Source organism: Orcinus orca, chromosome 7 (assembly GCF_937001465.1).
Source record: "Orcinus orca chromosome 7, mOrcOrc1.1, whole genome shotgun sequence".
NCBI classification, from domain to species: Eukaryota; Metazoa; Chordata; class Mammalia; order Artiodactyla; family Delphinidae; genus Orcinus; species Orcinus orca.
The window spans coordinates 92858225-92878635 of NC_064565.1; the positions used below are offsets into that span (position 1 = coordinate 92858225).

A 20411-nucleotide genomic window follows, 5' to 3' on the forward strand; every position below is an offset into this window, starting at 1 on the left:
TTTTCATTTTGCAAAATTGACACTCTAAATCCATTAAACAGCAATTCCTTATCTTTTCCCATTCTTCTGTTAAACTTTTCTGTTTACTTATGTTTGGGGAGTATTTTTTATAAAGGAGACACAGGTGGACTTCTTGTTATTCTGTTAGGCTTTGTCTATTAACTGAAGAGTTTAGCTAGTTACATTAATTATGATAATGAATATACAGTATTTGAATTTAATTTTACCATCTTATTTGGGCTTTTAATTTCACCAGCTCTTCCTGTGTGTCCCTTCTACTCCCCGCTTCCACCTTCTGTTGGCTTCTTTTGAATTGATTGAAACTTCTTTCCTTATTTTATCCTCCCTCCCCCTACTAGTTTGGAAGATATATGTTATATTTAATTCTTTAGTGATTAACCTAGAATTTTTTCATGTATATTTAAGAAAGTTTAATGTTATCAATAACTTCCCTCTCTCAAATAATGAAAGCATTTTGAAATACTTTGCTTCCAAATTATGTGCTATTATCATATAGTTTTATCTTAATTGTATGTTTTTATAATTTTTCTTCTTCCTGAAACCCATCTTTTTTTAATAGTATTTTATTTAATTAATTTTTTTTAACATCTTTATTAGAGTACAATTGCTTTACAATGGTGTGTTAGCTTCTGCTTTATAACAAAGTGAATCAGTTATACGTATACATATGTCTCCATATCTCTTCCCTCTTGCATCTCCCTCCCTCCCACTCTCGCTATCCCACCCCTCTAGGCGGTCACAAAACACCGAGCTGATCTCTGTGTGCTATGCGGCTGCTTCCCACTAGCTATCTATTTTATGTTTGGTAGTGTAGTGTATATATGTCCATGCCACTCTCTCACTTTGTCCCAGCATACCCTTCCCCCTCCCCATACCCTCAAGTCCATTCTCTAGTAGATCTGCATCTTTATTACCGTCTTGCCCCTGGGTTCTTCTGACCATTTTTTTTCTGTTTTTAGATTCCATATATATGTGTTAATATACGGTATTTGTTTTTCTCTTTCTGACTTACTTCACTCTGTATGACCGACTCTAGGTCCATCCACCTCACTACAAATAACTCAGTTTCATTCCTTGTTATAGCTGAGTAATATTCCATTGTATATATGTACCACTACTTCTTTATCCATTCATCTGTCAATGGATACTTAGGTTGCTTCCATGTCCAGGCTATTGTAAATAGAGCTGCAATGAACATTTTGGTACATGACTCTTTTTGAATTACGGTTTTCTCAGGGTATATGCCCAGTAGTGGGATTGCTGGGTCATACGGTAGTTCTATTTTTAGTTTTTTAAGGAACCTCCATACTGTTCTTCATAGTGGCTGTATCAATTTACATTCCCACCAACAGTACAAGAGGGTTCCCTTTTCTCACACCCGCTCCAGCATTTATTGTTGGTAGATTTTCTGATGATGGCCATTCTGACCAGTGTGAGATGATATCTCATTGTAGTTTTGATTTGCATTTCTCTAATGATTAATGATGTTGAACATTCTTTCATGTGTTTGTTGGCAATCTGTATATCTTCTTTGGAGAAATGTCTGTTTAGGTCTTCAGCCCATTTTTGGATTGCATTGTTTGTTTTTTTGATATTGAGCAGCATGAGTTGCTTGTATGTTTTTGAGATTAATCCTTTGTCAGTTGCTTCATTTGCAAATATTTTCTCCCATTCTGAGTGTTGTCTTTTCGTCTTATGGTTTCCTTTGCTGTGCAAAAGCTTTGAAGTTTCATTAGGTCCCATTTGTTTATTTTTGTTTTTATTCCCATTTCTCTAGGAGGTGCGTCAGAAAGGATCTTGCTGTGATTTATGTCATAGAGCATTCTGCCTGTGATTTCCTCTAAGAGTTTGATGGTGTCTGGCCTTACATTTAGGTCTTTAATACATTTTGAGTTTATTTTTGTGTATGGTGTTAGGGAGTGTTCTAGTTTCATTCTTTTACATGTAGCTGTCCAGTTTTCCCAGCACCACTTATTGAAGAGGCTGTCTTTTCTCCACTGTATATTCTCCTTTATTAAAGGTAAGGTGACCATATGTGTGTGTGTTTCTCTCTGGGCTATCTGTCCTGTTCCGTTGATCTATATTTCTGTTTCTGTGCCAGTGCCATACTGTCTTGATTACTGTAGCTTTGTAGTATAGTCTGAAATCAGGGAGCCTGATTCCTCCAGCTCCGTTTTTCTTTCTCAAGATTGCTTTGGATATTCGGTGTCTTTTGTGTTTCTAAACAAATTGTGAATATTTTTTTGTTTTAGTTCTGTGAAAAATGCCAGTGGTAGTTGGTAGGGATTGCATTGAATCTGTAGATTGCTTTGGGTAGTATAGTCATTTTCACAATGTCGATTCTTTCAATCCAAGAACATGGTATATCTCTCTATCTATTTGTATCATCTTTAATTTCTTTCATCAGTGTCTTATAATTTTCTGAATACAGGTCTTTGGTCTCCTTAGGTAGGTTTATTCCTAGATATGTTATTCGTTTTGTTGCAGTGGTAAATGGGAGTGTTTTCTTGATTTCACTTTCAGATTTTTCATCATTAGTGTATAGTAATGCAAGAGATTTCTGTGCATTAATTTTGTATCCTGCTACTTTACCCAATTCATTGATTAGCTCTAGTAGTTTTCTCATAGCATCTTTAGCATTCTCTATGTATAGTATCATGTCATCTCCAAACAGTGAGAGCTTTACTCCTTTTCCAATTTGGATTCCTTTTATTTTATTTTCTTCTCGGATTGCTGTGACTAAAACTTCCAAAACTATGTTGAATAATAATGGTGAGAGTGGGCAACCTTGTCTTGTTCCTGATCATAGTGGAAATGGTTTCAGATTTTCATCATTGAGGACGATGTTGGCTGTGGGTTTGTCATATATGGCCTTTATTATGTTGAGGAAAGTTCCCTCTATGCCTACTTTCTGCAGGGTTTTTATCATAAATGGGTGTTGAATTTTGTCGAAAGCTTTCTCTGCATCTTTTGAGGTGATCATATGGTTTTTTCCTTCAATTTGTTAATATGGTGTATCACGTTGATTGATTTGCATATATTGAAGAATCCTTCCATTCCTGGGATAAACCCCACTTGATCATGGTGTATGATCCTTTTAATGTGCTGTTGGAATCTGTTTGCTAGTATTTTGTTGAGGATTTTTGCATCTATGTTCATCAGTGATATTGGCCTGTAGTTTTCTTTCTTTGTGACATCTTTGTCTGATTTTTGTATCAGAGTGATGGTGGCCTCGTAGAATGAGTTTGGGAGTGTTCCTCCCTCTGCTATATTTTGGAAGAGTATGAGAAGGATAGGTGTTAGCTCTTCTCTAAATGCTTGATAGAATTCTCCTGTGAAGCCATCTGATCCTGGGCTTTTGTTTGTTGGACGATTTTTAATCACAGTTACAATTTCAGTGCTTGTGATTGGTCTGTTCATATTTTCTATTTCTTCCTGGTTCAGTCTAGAAGGTTGTACATTTCTAAGAATTTGTCCATTTCTTCTAGGTTGTCCATTTTATTGGCATAGAGTTGCCTGTAGTAATCTTTCATGATCCTTTGTATTTCTGCAGTGCCAGTTGTTACTTCTCCTTTTTCATTTCTAATTCTATTGATTTGAGTCTTCTCCCTTGTTTTCTTTATAAGTCTGGCTAATGCGTTTTCAATTTTGTTTATCTTCTCAAAAAACCAGCCTTTAGTTTTATTGATCTTTGCTATCGTTTCCTTCATTTCTTTTTCATTTATTTCTGATCTGATCCTTATGATTTCTTTCCTTGGCTAACTTTGGGGTTTTTTTTTTGTTCTTCTTTCTCTAATTGCTTTAGGTGTAAGTTTAGGTTGTTTATTTGAGATGTGTCCTATTTCTTAAGGTAGGCTTGCATAGCTATAAACTTCCCTCTTAGAACTGCTTTTGCTGCATCCCATAGGTTTTGGGTCATTGTGTTTTCATTGTCATTTGTTTCTAGGTATTTTTTGATTTCCTCTTTGATTTCTTCAGTGATCACTTCGTTATTAAGTAGTGTATTGTTTAGCCTCCATGTGTTTGTATTTCTTACAGATTTTTTCCTGTAATTGCTATCTAGTCTCATAGCTTTGTGGTTGGAAAAGATATTTGATACAATTTCAATTTTCTTAAATTTACCAAGGCTTCATTTGTCACTCAAGATATGATCTATCCTAGAGAATGTTCCATGAACACTTGAGAAGAATGTGTATTCTGTTGTTTTTGGATGGAATGTGCTATAAATATCAATTAAGTCCATGTTGTTTAATGTATCATTTAAAGCTTGTGTTTCCTTATTTATTGTAATTTTAGATGAGGTGTCCATTGGTGAAAGTGGCATGTTCAGGTCCCCTACTATGATTGTGTTACTGTTGATTTCCCCTTTTATGGCTGGTAGTATTTGCCTATATATTGAGGTGCTCCTATGTTGGGTGCATAAATATTTACAATTGTTATATCTTCTTTGATTGATCCCTTGATCATTATGTACTGTCCTTGTCTTTTGTAATAGTCTTTGTTTTAAAGTCTATTTTGTCTGATATGAGAATTGCTACTCCAGCTTTCTTTTGATTTCCATTTGTATGGAATATCTTTTTCCATCACCTCACTTTCAGTCTGTATGTGTCCCTAGGTCTGAAGTGGTCTCTTATAGACAGCATATATACAGGTCTTGTTTTTGTATCCGTTCAGCCAGTCTATGTCATTTGGTCAGAGCATTTAATCCATTTACATTTAAGGTAATTATCGATATGTATGTTCCTATTACCATTTTCTTAATTGTTTTGTGTTTATTATTGTAGGTCTTTTCCTTCTGTGTGTTTCCTGCGTAGAGAAGTTCCTTTAGCATTTGTTGTAAAGCTAGTTTGGTGGTGGTGAATTCTGTTAGCTTTTGCTTGTCTGTAAAGGTTTTAATTTCTCCATCAAATCTGAATGAGATCCTTGCTGGGTAGAGTAATCTTGGTTGTAGGTTTTTCTCCTTCATCACTGTAAATATTTCCTGCCACTCCCTTCTGGCTTGCAGAATTTCTGCTGAAAGATCAGCTGTTATCCTTATGGGGATTCCCTTATGCGTTATTTGTTGTTTTTCTCTTGCTGCTTTTAATATTTGTTCTTTGTATTTAATTTTTGATAGTTTGATTAATATATGTCTTGGCATGTTTCTCCTTGGATTTATCCTGTATTGGACTCTCTGTGCTTCCTGGACTTGATTAACTATTTCCGTTCCCATATTAGGGAAATTTTCAACTATAATCTCTTCAAATATTTTCTCAGTCCCTTTCTTTTTCTCTTCTTCTTTTGGACCCCTATAATTTGAATGTTGGTGCATTTAATGTTGTCCCAGAGGTCTCTGAGACTGTCCTCTATTCTCTTCATTCTCTTTTCTTTATTCTGCTCTGCAGTAGTTATTTCCACTATTTTATCTTCCAGGTCACTTATCCGTTCTTCTGCCTCAGTTATTCTGCTATTGATCCCTTCTAGAGAAGTTTTAATTTCATTTATTGTGTTGTTCATCACTCTTTGCTTGCTCTTTAGTTCTTCTAGGTCCTTGTTAAACGTTTCTTGTATTTTCTCCCTTCTATTTCCAAGATTTTGGATCATCTTTACTCTCATTATTCTGAATTCTTTTTTTGGAAAACTGCATATTTGCTCTTCATTTGTTAGGTCTGGTGGGTTTTTGCCTTGCTCCTTCATCTGCTGTGTGTTCTCATTTTTCTTAACTTTCTGTGTTTGGGGGTCTCCTTTTTGCAGGCTGCAGGTTCGTAGTTTCCATTGTTTTTGGTGTCTGTCCCCAGTGGCTAAGGTTGTTTTAGTGGGTTGTGTAGGCTTCCTGGTGGAGGGGACTAGTGCCTGTGTTCTGGTGGATGAGGCTGGATCTTGTCTTTCTGGTGGGCAGGTCTACGTCTGGTGGTGTGTTTTGGGGTGTCTGTTGCCTTATTATGATTTTAGGCAGCCATTGTGCTAATGGATGCAGTTGTGTTCTTATCTTGCTAGTTGTTTGGCATAGAGTATCCTGGAGTGTTGCTTGCTGGTCGTTGAGTGGAGCTGGGTCTTGGCGTTAAGATAGAGATCTCTGGGACATTTTCGCCGTTTGATATTACGTGGAGCTGGGAGGCCTCTTGTGGACCATTGTCCTAAACTTGGCTCTCGCATCTCAGTGGCACAGCCCTGATGCCTGGCTCGAGCACCAAGAGCCTGTCCGCCACATGGCTCAGAATAAAAGGGAGAAAAAAAAAGAGAAAAAGAAAGAAGAAGATAAAATAAAGTAAAATAATGTTATTAAAATAAAAAATAATTATTAAGAAAAGAAATTTTTTAAGTGAATAAAAAAGAAAAAAAAAACGGACAGACAGAATCCTAGGACAGATGGTAAAAGCAAAGCTATGCAGGCAAAATCACACACAGAAGCATACACATACACACTCACAAAAAGAGAAAAAGGGAAAAAATATATATATTGTTGCTCCCAAATTCCACCTCCTCAATTTGGGATGATTCGTTGTCTATTCAGGTATTCCACAGATGCAGGGTATATCAAGTTGATTTTGGACATTTAATCCGTTGCTCCTTAGGCTGCTGGGAGAGATTTCCCTTTCTCTTCTTTGTTCGCACAGCTCCCGGGGTTCAGATTTGGATTTGGATCCACCTCTGCATGTAGGTCTTCTGAGGGCGTCTGTTCTTCGCTCAGACAGGACGGGGTTAAAGGAGCCACTGATTCGGGGGCTCTGACTCACTCAGGCCGGGGGGAGGGAGGGGTATGGATGTGGGGTGAGCCTGTAGCGGCAGACGCCAGCGTGATGTTGCACCAGCCTTAGGCATGCCGTGCGTTCTCCCGGAGAAGTTGTCCCTGGATCACAGGACCCTGGCAGTGGCGGGCTGCACAGGCTCCCGGGAGGGGCAGTGTGGAGAGTGACCTGTGCTCGCACACAGGCTTCTTGGTGGCTTCAGCAGCAGCTTTAGCGTCTCATGCCCGTCTCTGGGGTCCACGCTGATAGCTGCGACTCGCGCTTGTCTCCGGAGCTCCTTTAAGCGGCGCTCTTAATCCCTCTCCTCACGCACCAGGAAACAAAGAGGCAAGAAAAAGTCTCTTGTCTCTTAGGCAGCTCCAGACTTTTTCCTGGACTCCCTCCCGGTTAGCTGTGGCGCACTAGCCCCCTTCAGGCTGTGTTCACGCAGCCAACCCCTGTCCTCTCCCTGGAATCCGACCTCCGAAGCCCGAGCCTCAGCTCCCAGCCCCCACCCTTCCCGGCAGCTGAGCAGACGAGCCTCTCGGGCTGGTGAGTTCCGGGCACCGATCCTCTGTGCGGGAATCTCTCTGCTTTGCCCTCCACACCCCTGTTGCTGTGCTCTCCTCCGTGGCTCAGAAGCTTCCCCTCTCTGCCACCCACCGTCTCCACCTGCAAAGGGGCTTCCCTAGTGTGTGGAAACCTTTCCTCCTTCACACTGGTGCAGACCTCACACTGGTGCAGGTCTCGTCCCTCTTCTTTTGTCTCTGTGTTTTCTTTTTTCTTTTGCCCTACCCAGGTACGTGGGGGAGTTTCTTGCCTTTTGGGAGGTCTGAGTTCTTCTTCCAGTGTTCAGTTGGTGTTCTGTAGTGGTTGTTCCACATGTAGATGTATTTCTGATGTATTTGTGTGGAGGAAGGTGATCTCTGCCTCTTACTCTTCTGCCATCTTGAAGCCGTTCCCGAAATACGTCTTTTTAAAGGATTTCTTTACATTGGAATCTACTTATAGTGAATTCTCTCAGTTTTTGTTTGTCTGAAAAGGTATTTATTTCGGTCTCAATCTTCAGAGATACTTTTTCTGGATTTATGATCCTTGGATGAGAATTGTTTACTTTTATCTCCTAAGGATATTGTTTTACTTTTCCACCCTGGCTTCCATTGTTGTTGTTGACAAATCAGTTCTCAGTCTTTGTTGGTGATTTGTTTTTCTCATTTGCTCGTTTTAAGAGTTTCTCTTTGACTTTGGTGTTCTGCAGTTTCATTCTGTATCTAGGTATGAGTTCATTTGATTTCTGAAGTCTAAGGTTCTGTGTCTTTTTTCAGTGGTGGGAATGTTTTGCTATTTTGTCTTTGAAAATTTGCTCTCCCCTATTCTCCTATTCTCTGTTTCTGGAACTTTAAGTAGACGAGTATGGGAACTTCTCACATTACCCTTTGTATCTTTATGTCTTATATGATTTCCTTTCCTTTGTTTTTCTACTGCTGTTTTGTTAATTTCTGCAAATATATTTTCCAGTTCACCAACTCTTTGTTCAGCTTTGTCTAATGGCTCTTTAATCCATCCATTAAGCTAATTTTGATTATTCTATTTTTCAGTTTTTTGGGATCTTCCTATTTAATTTTGATAGTTTCCTTATCTTAAATATCATTTTAATCTCTTTTCTTTTTCCTTCTTAGACACATTTTATATTCTGCATTTGCTATTAAAAGAACCACAGACTTTGCTTGTCAATACTGACTACCACACATGGGGGCTTATTTCCTTGTGTGTCTAATGACTTATGATAAAGAACTTATAAGGTACTCATGTAATGAGGTACTCTTCCAAAATTTCTGTTTTCTGCAAGGTGCCTAGTGGAACTGTTGATCTATTTCCAGTTTAAACTAAGACCACATATTAGACCACACATGAATGTGAGCTTGTGGTTAGAAATTGACAGAGAAGAATCGTTTTCTCCATTGTTTCCTAGTCCAACTCTAGATGCAGCCAGGAGTGAAACAAGCCAACCTCTTTCTGAAAGATACTTTTGTTTCTTGTTCACTCACTAAGGCGTTCATATTTTGGGGATCCTGGAGTTATACAGGAGTTTCCAGTCCAGTTTCCCACTTCATCAGGTCTCAGACTCATCTTTTGTTACCAGAATACAATCAAAATCCAGGCTCTTAGCCAATAAGTCAGTAGAGGCCTCTAACGTAAGCCCCAAATGCAGTGCCTACTGATCCTACGGAATAATTTCTGGTCTCAGATTTATTCCTTTAATTTATAGCCAGCTAAGCCATGTTTTAACAAAGAAGGTTTTTATATTAATTCAGCCTTTGTAGGTGTCTTATACTAGGAAAGAGTTCTCTGAATGGCTAGACTAATAATGTCAGGAAAGGGAATCACTTACATTACCTTTAAAGAACACTGACCCTGATATCTCAAACATGTAGGTCTGCTAACAAAGAGCAACACTGTCATGAAGGAATTTATAAAGATTGTTATCTAGGAGGGCTAAATGAACTATTTTCTATGAAGTCTCATGAAATTTTGAGCTGGAAGACATCTTAGAGACTATCTAGTCCAACATTGTCATCTTTATTGTCCCTTTAACAGTTCAACAAAGATATTATGTGCCTACAGTGTGGTGCTTCTGTAGTAAGCACTGGAAAAAATGAATCAAAGTCTGTCCTTACCCCATGGAAATGATGATCTAATAAGGGAAGTAGACACCTTTCAGATGGTGTGTAAGTGTAACAACAGAGGTATCACAACTATGGAACCACTGAAAAAGCATCTTAATTCATCAGGGAGGAATCAGAGAAAGCTTTCTGGAGGAGCAATCTTGAAATTAAAGGAGTAGGATTTAGATGTGTACAGGAGGAAGTAAAAAGACATTCCTGGCAGAGGGTCGGGAAAGACAAGCAACTGGGAATCAGTCACACACCACAAGAGTTAAAAAGAGTAAAAGATCTGGATGTAAACTTATGTAACATCTAAAATTTGTGATGGTGCAACTCATGTGAAATGTGTAGATGAATAAATATTAAAAGAGAAAAGGCACTTTCTTTGAGATCTTTCTCCATACAATAGGATAGAATTAAATCTGGACGAACTTTGGTCTCCCTTTCAATGAAAAATGTCTATATATGTAAAATGACTTAGCATTTCTTCACTTTACAAGTGTGAAAAGATAAATGACATTTTGAATTCACTAATTAATTTAAGAAGTTTTCATTTTAAAATTCTTCTAAAATTGAGAGATGCATATCAGAATATTTAGGAGTGAGCTGTTATGCTGCCTGCAACTTACTTTAAAATACCATAGCATTCATTTAGATGAAATAAATATGGTAAAATATTACCAACTGTAAATTCTAGATTGTGGGTATATAATATCCTCTGTTTTATTTCTGAAAAAATTTTATAATAAAAATAAAATATAATTTTTCTTCTTATCTATGAAAGAAAGAAAAGAAAACGTAAATGCAAATACCTCGTTATACAACTATTTATGTATTTAAGAACAAAACCCAAAATATTAATGATCCCAGTTTTATTTCACAATTGTATGGTTGTATTATGTTTTGGGTAACTGTAGAACTGAAAAGAGTCAAAGTTATATTCTCCAAATTTTAGTTTGCTCTGTGTAAACTTCATGGTTTGACAAGTTTCACTAATGGTCAGTTTGTCCTGGCACACACAAAAGATTACAGGGAGTGTAATTTATGGTGTTAATTTATAAAGGGAGTTTGGTGACTCATTAGGCAATTAATTAGTTTCTTGCTAAATAATGAAAGTATTTACTCGCATAGAATGTGAAATGATGATCAAAGAGATGTTATTTAAGATCTCTGTATTAGCTGTATGAGGGCATGGCTTTCACAGTCTTTTCAACCTTTTGTGAATATTGATTATTCTCTTTGTCAAAGAGCCACCAGAGAGATGATTACAATCTACAGAAACATTATTCTGGGGGAGTGTTGGTTTTCTGAATTTTGAAATATGTCTGTGTGTGGGATGGTATCTTTTTTTTTTTTAAAGGACATGCTATTCTATTTTACTTTTTAAAATTTCTTAAAATTGAAGCATAGTTAACTTACAATGTTGTGTTTGTTTCAAGTATACAGCAAAGTGATTCAGTTTTATATATATATCTATGTTATATATGTTGTTTCCATTATAGGTTATTACAAGATACTGAGTATAGTTTCCTGTGCTCTACAGTAGGTCCTTGTTGTTTACCTATTTTATATATAGTAGTGTGTATATGTTAATCCTAAACTCCTAATTTATCTCCCACCCCCACCTCACTATCCCCCTTGGTAACCAGTAAGCCCCTTTGGTAACCAATAAGCTTGTTTTCTATGTCTGTGGGTCTATTTCTGTTTTGTAAATAAGTTCATTTGTATCATCTTTTTAGATTCCACATATAAGGGATATCATATGATACTTGTCTTTCTCTGTCAGACTTACTTCACTTAGTATGATAATCTCTAGGTCCATCCATGTTGCTGCAAATGGCATTATTTTATTCTTTTTTATGGCTGAGTAATATTACATTTTATATATATATACCACATCTTCTTTATCCATTCCTCTGTCGATGGACATTTAGGTTGCTTCCATGTCTTGGCTATTGTAAACAGTGCTACAGTGAACATTGGGGTGCGTGCATCCAGGAGTGGGATTGCTGGGTCATACGGTAGTTCTATTTTTAGTTTTTTAAGGAACCTCCATACTGTTCTCCATAGTGGCTGAACCAATTTACATTCCCACCAACAGTGTAGGACGTTCCCTTTTCTCCACACCGTCTCCAGCATTTATTATTTGTAGACTTTTTGATAGCCATTCTGATAGGTGTAAGGTGATACCTAATTGTGGTTTTGATTTGCATTTCTCCAATAATTAGTGATATTGAGCATCTTTTCCTGTGCCTGTTGGCCATCTGTATATCTTCTTTGGAGAAATGTCTATCTAAGTCTTATGCCCAATTTTTGATTGGGTTTTTTTTTAGATATTTAACTGTATGTATATTTGGACTGGTATCTTTTAGGGAACAAAAAAACGATTCCTTTTAAAGCATAAGGAAAATATCAGCAGTGTTCTTTATTGCAGTTTAAAAACTACATAATTATAGAATAAACTGATCATTGGCTTTTAGACTTCTGTGAAGACCTTAGTCCATCACATGATCAACTCTTGTCAGAAAATCTCACACGACATTGCAGCATACATTTTAGAGGGACAGCTAGTTACAAGAACACAGGAATATGTGTCTGGGTCCATTTTATGTAGATTGCACCATAGGTACTGTATCTGGTAAAGGATTGGATCCAGATAAATAAGGATGCATGACTTATTAAAGTTAAAGTGAATGGATGGGAAGCCATATGGAATGCTATCAAGACGTAGAAGAGTATCTAGTGCAAAGTTTATGGAAGAGATTGATTCATTATACTCTGTTTAAACAAGAAGGAAGATAAACACACACAAAGCAGGTCATGGTGGAAAGAAGTAGGTGAAGCCATATACCAGAAACAGGAGCCAGCGTAATGAGTTCCCGGATTACTTGCAATATGTAAAGCCCAGGCTTTTATTATGAGAGCAAAGTGAGGCTGTTTCCAAGAAACATTCTCTTCTATGAGAACAATGTGGTGAGGGAAGATATTTTCTTTTTCTTATTGCTTCAGCAATTCACAAAGCAAATCAAGTACTTGTTTCCATGTGATATGGTGGACACTAGCAAGTTAATTTCAGGTTTATGCTGAATTCTTTTCTGTAGAAATCGGTGTTTGCATGAGGTTCTATCATGCTGACTATTCAGAACTGAACAACTCGACATAACGAATGTTAGCTATAACAAAAATGCTCAGCTACAGTTAGTGTAATTGGTAACTAAAAAATTGAGAGAGCTGTAATGGTACTTGTGGTAGCAGAATAATGTCCCCTCAAAGATGTCCAAACCCTAATATCTGGTGTTCTGCCTGTGTATGTTATATTACAGGGCAAAAGGACATTGCAGACGGAATTAAGGTTGTGGACCTTAAAATAGGAAGATTATTCTGGATTATTTGGATGGGACTAATGTAATCACATGGGTTCTTAAAAGTGAAAGAGGAAGGCGGAATAGTCAGTAATGGAAAAAAAGAATGGAAGAGAGACTTGAAATGTGAGAAGGACTTGATCTCCCTTGCTGACTTTGAAGATGGAGGAAGGGGGCCATGAGCCACGGAATACAAGTGGCTTTCAGAAGTTGGGAATAGCCCTCAGCTGACAGCCAGGAAGGAGATGGGAACCTCAGTCTTATCACTACAAGGAAGTAAATTCTACCAACAACTGGAATGAGTAAGGAAATGGATTTTCCCCCAGAGCCTCAGAAAGCATCACAGTGCTGCCCAGCCCTTGATTCAGCCTTGTGAATCTATAAGCAGAGGTCTGGCTGAGCTCACCGGACTTCTGACCTACAGAAAGAGTGAGATAATAAATTTGGGGTATTTGAAGCTGCTAAGTTTGTGCTAATTTGTTATGGAAGCAATGGAAAATGAATACAGCACTCATGAAAAATAGTCTCTTTTGGGTAAGTTGGAATATGACATGGCTGATAGGCTCTCTTCTTGAAAGTTTCATACACAACTAATGGAAGCGAGTCCTGGAAAACACAGAGCGGCAAACGCATGAAACAAGGCAGGAGAAAATATTTGCAAAGGAACCAACTGACAAAGGATTAATCTCCAAAATATACAAATAGTTCATGTAGCTCAATACCAAAAAAACAAACAACCCAATCAAAAAATGGGTGGAAGACCTAAATAGACATTTCTCCAAAGAAGACATACAGATGGCCAAGAGGCACATGAAAAGATGCTCAACATCACTAATCATTAGAGAAATGCAAATCAAAACTACAATGAGGTATCACCTCACACCAGTTAGAATGGGCTTCATCAGAAAATCTACAAACAACAAATGCTGGAGAGGGTGTGGAGAAAAGGGAACCCTCTTGCACTGTTGGTGGGAATGTAAATTGGTGCAGCCACTATGGAGAACAGTATGGAGGTTCCTTAAAAAACTGAAAATAGAACTACCATATGACCCAGCAATCCTCCTCCTGGGCATATACTGAGAGAAAACCATAATTGAAAAAGAGTCATGTATCACAATGTTCATTGCAGCACTGTTTACAATAGCCAGGACACGAAAGCAACCTAAGTGTCCATCAACAAAAGAATGGATAGAGAAGATGTGGTACATTATATACAATGGGATATTACTCAGCCATAAAAAGGAATGAAATTGGGCCATTTGTAGAGATGTGGATGGACCTAGAGACTGTCATACAGAGTGAAGTAAGCCAGAAAGAGAAAAAAAATATCATATATTAATGCATATATGTGGCACCTAGAAAAATGATATAGATGATCTTATTTGCAAAGCAGAAGTGGAGACACAGACGTAGAGAACAAACATATGGATACCAAGGGGGAAGCGGGGGTGGGATGAATTGGGAGATTGGGATTGACATATATACACTATTGATACTATGTATAAAATAGGTAACTAATAAGAACCTACAATATAGCACAGGGAACTCTACTCAGTGCTCTGGGGTGACCTAAATGGGAATGAAATCCAAACAAGAGGGGATATATGTATATGTATAGCTGATTCACTTTGCTGTACAGTAGAAGCTGTCACAGCATTGTAAAGCAGCTATATTCCAATAAAAATTAATTTAAAAAAACAGACAAAATTCCTCACCCTCAAGCTCCTTAAATCCTATGGTTTAAGAAAATGATAATAAAATAACACTTAATAGTGGAAGGTGATGAGAGCTCAGGTGAAAACTATAGTAGGAAAGGGGATAAGGAGTATGGGTTGGGGTGGGTGAGTGCGGAATAAGCCAGGGGAGAGAGAAGATCCTGAGGGGCCATTAGGCCTTGGAAAGACTCGGCTTCTGCTCAGAGTGAGATGGAAAGCCTTTGGAGGATTTGGGGCTATTGCATGAAGAATAAATGAGAGGAGAGCAAGAATGCAATCAAGAAGACCCATTGGGGGCCATTGCAGTAATTCAGTCTGGAGATGTGGTGGCTGGGACCAGGGGTTTGGCAGTGGACATTGTGAGAAGTAATAAGGTTCTGGATTCATCTCGAGGAGAGTAGAGTTTCTGAGAATTTTGTGTAAGATGAGTGTTAGACTCAAAGAAATTACTAATGATAGGTAAAAGGGCAAACCCAAATCTTGGAGCTTACCTGTGAAGCTCAATCTATTTCATGTGTCATATGTTTTAACAGTAAATTTTTAAAAAATCTAGGGTAAAAAATGTAGTCACAACTATGATAGACTTTTACTAACAGAAATTGTTCTTATCTCCCGAATCATCCCACCCTGCCCCCTTCCCCCTTAGTATCCATACGTTTGTTCTCTACATCTGTGTCTCTATTTCTGCTTTGCAAATAAGTTCATTTGTACCCTTTTTCTAGATTCCACATATAAGCGATATTATCCGATAGATAACTAATGAGAACCTACTGTACAGCACAGGGAACTCTACTCAGTGCTCTGTGGTGACCTAAATGGGAAGGAAGTTTAAAAAAAGGGGATATACATATAGGTGTAGCTGATTCACTTTGCTGTACAGCAGAAACTAACACACCATTGTAAGCAACTATACTCCAATAAAAATTAATAAAAAAGAAATTGTTCTCAATGAATTCTGATGTTTCTTTTTTTAAACATCTTTATTGCAGTATAATTGCTTTACAATGGTGTGTTAGTTTCTGCTTTATAACAAAGTGAATCAGTTATACATATACATATGTTCCCATATCTCTTCCCTCTTGCATCTCCCTCCCACCCTCCCTATCCCACCCCTCTAGGTGGTCACAAAGCACCGAGCTGATCTCCCTGTGCTATGCGGCTGCTTCCCACTAGCTATCTATTTTACGTTTGGTAGTGTATATATGTCCATGCCACTCTCTCACTTTGTCACAGCTTACCCTTCCCCCTCCCCATATCCTCAAGTCCATTCTCTAGTAGGTCTGTGTCTTTCTTATATATTAATTGCTATAACTCATATATATTGGAGTCACTAAAATATGTTTAATTTATGCAAATCAAATGTTCCTATCAATGGGCCTTTGATGAGGCTAGGTGGATGAGTTTTGGGGCATTTGCATCAAATCTACCCCATTCTAGTTTCCAAAACTACCGATTTGTTTTACAGTGCCTGTGTTTTGCATAGGCAGTGACCTGAAATTTTGTATTTTGAATGCATTCATTCTCTGCTTCTAACTGCATCTTTGTTTATTTGCTTTTTAATTTTTTTCCTTATCAGAGGGAAATTGTTTCCCAGAATGGGATGGACTCATCTGTTGGCCTAGAGGAACAGTGGGGAAAATGTTGGCTGTCCCATGCCCTCCTTATATTTATGACTTCAATCATAAAGGTATTGAATTTTTCTGAAATGATTAATTTGGAATAGAAATATATATTTTTTTATAATGGACTCTACAAGAACTGAGCGGTCTCAGTGTTTTTCTTCATGTCTTCACAGGAGTTGCTTTCCGACACTGTAACCCCAATGGAACATGGGATTTTATGCACAGTTTAAATAAAACATGGGCTAATTATTCAGACTGCCTTCGCTTTCTGCAGCCAGATATCAGCATAGGAAAGGTAATGGTATCTTTGTATTTGTGAACCCCTAAGGGAAAGCAAAAGTCTTTATACAATTCTTGATTGTCAACCACTATTATAAAAATCCTTATATTGTATGACACAAAGATCAAAAAAGATAAAAGCAAGTTTGGAATCTTTTCAGATACCTAGTTAAAGAAAGGTCTAGGATCTGAAACATTTTTTTTTCCTGTTTTAAGAAGTTAGTATTTTATTTTATTTTTTAAAAGTTAATTTTTATTGGAGTATAGTTGCTTTACAAGGTGTTAGTTTCTACTGTACAGCAAAGTGAATCAGCTATACATGTACATATATCCCCTCTTATTTGGATTTCCTTCCCATTTAGGTCACCACAGAGCATTGAGTAGAGTTCCCTGAGCTATACAGTAGGTTCTCATTCATTATCTATTTTAGGACCTGAAACATTTTGATATTTTCTTTAGGTTAGAGTGACCTGGCTGAGATATATGCATATATACTTATAAATATGTGTCTGTTGTATTATATTATGTTTACATTACACTATATGATGCTACATTATTTATGTATAAAAATTCAAATTGGTAGTCAGCAACGTGATGCATGATTTTTTTCTTGGTTACCTATGAATGGCTACATCTCATCTCACTCTATTCCTGGAGGAGCTTTGTATTTTTGAGATGTATTTTCCATATCATAAGATTTGCCAGCAGGTGATTTCATTAGTATATGAAAGATTAGAGTTTCAGAATTAAAGAGGAGCAAGGGGTGTCTTATAGGTCTTCTCACACAATACCTTAATTTTACACGTGTGAGTCAATTCAGAACCAAAAGTTAAGTGTTGGTCAAAGTGACACAGCTGGATCATGGCAGGGTCAGTGCTCTTTCCTGTATGGTAATCATATGTAAATTTCAAAAACTTCTAGATAGTTACTTTTAGGTTATATGTGGTGGGTTAAAAGTTATGCCTAAATTCCTATCACGCAGACCTTGTGAGTAAAATGCATGATGCTATAAGCATATGATGCTAGGAATGAACATGGTAAGTTGATGTATAAATGATTTTATGAGGATCCTGAGAACAGTCATAATACATAACTCTCCTAACATTAGACATTTTTCTTTATGCTTGATGACATTTATTTTTTGGTGGGGAGGGAGGGGGAGCAGTGGCAGAAGTGGTAAGTTGGAGTTTTCTTCGTTTGATTCATTTATTTTTGGCCGTGCTAAGCGGCATGTCGGATCTTAATTCCCTGACCAGGGATCAAACCCACGCCCCCTGCGTTGGCAGTGCGGAGTCTTACCCACTGGACTGCCAGGGAAGTCCCTGTTTGATTTTGCATTAATAGTCAGAACTTCTTTTCTTAACTTTTTTTCTAGCACAAAGCACTACCACCTTAATGACTCTTTAGTAAATTGCCAAAAGACCTCAGTTTTGTATTTCATTGTTGACATGCTTCTTAGATAAAATTAGTCAATGTGAGGAGACAATTATGTACTCTACAATGGAACCAAAGCCAACAATGTGTTAATATAAAATACTTCAAAATAATTTCAATTTCATTGATATAAATAAACATTCACAATAGTTAGTATCTCTGCTATGAATTTGTGCATTAAATGATGATAAGGGCAAGTCTTCACAGCTTTTAAATGGCCATTAAATTATATCATGATTTTATTTACACTTAACTCTATTCAGAATATTACAACCATTCTTTTTAATTACTATGTATTCCAAGAATCAAAATAGCTAAGGATGGTGAAATACCCAAAATATATACTATTTTATATAAACATGATTTAAAAGTTAACTGAAAAATTTGATTTTGTTAGTGTAATTTTATCTCCTTAATCAAAAATATAAAGTGTTTTCTGTTGTTTACAACCCTTAAGCAATAACTTGAGAAAACTTAAGAATGTAAATATCTTTTAATAAGAAAACTGGATACCTTCTAAAGTTTTGATATAGTGTAGGGCAAAATGATATTACTTATGAGATATTAATTATTAATGGTTATAATCAGAGTTTTTGCATAAAAAAGGTAAAAATGAAAAAGTGCATTTAGAATAAATGCCACATCTTTATAGGGGACATAAGGTAAAGATTTTTAAAACATCTATTGTTTTGTTCTTTAAATAATTTCCATATCATTGACTTGACAAAATGAGCTAATTACTTTCAATAAAAAAAGCAAGAAAACTCTTATGATGGGCCATGAGGTTGTTAAATTCTTTAGAGTATGATATTTTAAATAGTAGCATACTATAGAAATTACCATATATCTCATGTCTAAAGGTTATATGGACTTTTGGACAGTAATTTAACAATATATATTAAGAAATTTCAAGGGGGTCATATCCTTTGATCTTATAATTATACTTCTAAGATTCAAGCATAAAGATTTGAAGTGGGGGGAACTGAATGGAATAATATTCATTGAACCATTAATTATTATAGTGAATATTCTGAAGAATTTAAATTTCCAATGAAGAAATGGTTAAATAAGCTCAAATATATATTTTGTGTAAAGAGTTTGTGGTCTTGGGAAATTCCTTTGTTATACAGTTACCCGGAAAAAAAAATCAGATAATAAACTTGTATATAAATTGGGAATGCAAATATTCAAAACAGTAGGAAATGATACATAGAAATAGAGTGAAAAGAAATACATGAAATACAGTGTTTCTTTTTGCTTGGTGGGAATTAGGGAATTTTTGTCCTTCTCTTTTTTGTATTTTACACATTTTCCAGATATTTTCTATAAAAAGGTTAACATTTTATTAAGAGAAAATAATATGTAATAAATGTTTTAAAACAGAAACAAGAGACAAAGTCATGGGCTTCCCTGGTGGCGCAGTGGTTGGGAGTCCGCCTGCCGATGCAGGGGACACGGGTTTGTGCCCCGGTCCGGGAAGATCCTACGTGCCGCGGAGCGGCTGGGCCCGTGAGCCACGGCCGCTGAGCCTGCGTGTCCGGAGCCTGTGCTCCACAGTGGGAGAGGCCACAACAGTGAGAGGCCTGTGTACCACAAAAAAAAAAAAAAAAAAAAAGAGACAAAGTCAGGATGTGGGAAGTTGCAACAATAAGAATAAGTTGAGTAAGATGCAAAATTAATAATTTGTAAAAACCTATCAGTAAGCTGAGGATGCCAAGAAATCTAAATGAACCTAATTGCAGAAGTGGGAAAGCCCTTCTTATGAGAGAAAAGACCTATGGCTGCATTTATCCCTGGCTCTGCGCCAGAAGAGGAGCAACCAGGCTATGGAAGGGGATAAAAAGAAAAGAACCAGACTTTTAAAACAACTTTTATCAGACAAGGACTGGAATAAGGGCTTAGAATTCCAAGGAATGAACCCCAGTCACAGTGAGCTATTACCCATCATCCAATTCTTTCCCATAAACCTTCACTGAGTGTCTAGAGCCAGTGTGCCAAAGGCTGGGGTGTAGCAGGTGGGCCAAGAGAAATTTCCCAAGATGTGCGTAGGACCCTCACAGAATGAGAGTGAGATGAGATGTAGCCATTCATAGGTAACCAAGAAAAAAATCATGCATCACGTTACTGACTACCAATTTGAATTTTTATACATAAATAATGTAGCATCATATAGTGTAATGTAAACATAATATAACAGACACATATTTATAAGTATATATGCATATATCTCAGCCAGGTCACTCTAACCTAAAGAAAATATCAAAATGTTTCAGGTCCTAAAATAGATAATGAATGAGAACCTACTGTATAGCTCAGGGAATTCTACTCAATGCTCTGTGGTGACCTAAATGGGAAGGAAATCCAAATAAGAGGGGATATATGTACATGTATAGCTGATTCACTTTGCTGTACAGTAGAAACTAACACCTTGTAAAGCAACTATACTCCAATAAAAATGAGTTGTAAGCTGAAGGCATGGCATGGAACAGAGGAGCTAAGAGACATCTCTTGGGGTATCTGTGGCTCTCTTTAAGTGCATGACTGCTGCAGCTCATAGACCAGGGGGAGGGCAGAAAAGCTGAGACAGACCCCCAAGATGACAAAT

At 37.1% G+C, this 20411-nt stretch overlaps 1 protein-coding gene across 1 annotated transcript in view; it reads left to right on the plus strand.

Annotated features, from left to right (window-relative positions):
• Window positions 1–20411, plus strand: part of PTH2R (parathyroid hormone 2 receptor) — a 107913-nt gene that overhangs the window by 33242 nt on the left and 54260 nt on the right. The window contains exons 3-4 of the mRNA XM_004262780.3: window positions 16048–16158; window positions 16267–16388. Of these exons, the coding sequence (XP_004262828.2) occupies window positions 16048–16158; window positions 16267–16388 (233 nt within the window). The remainder of the gene's footprint in view (window positions 1–16047; window positions 16159–16266; window positions 16389–20411) is intronic.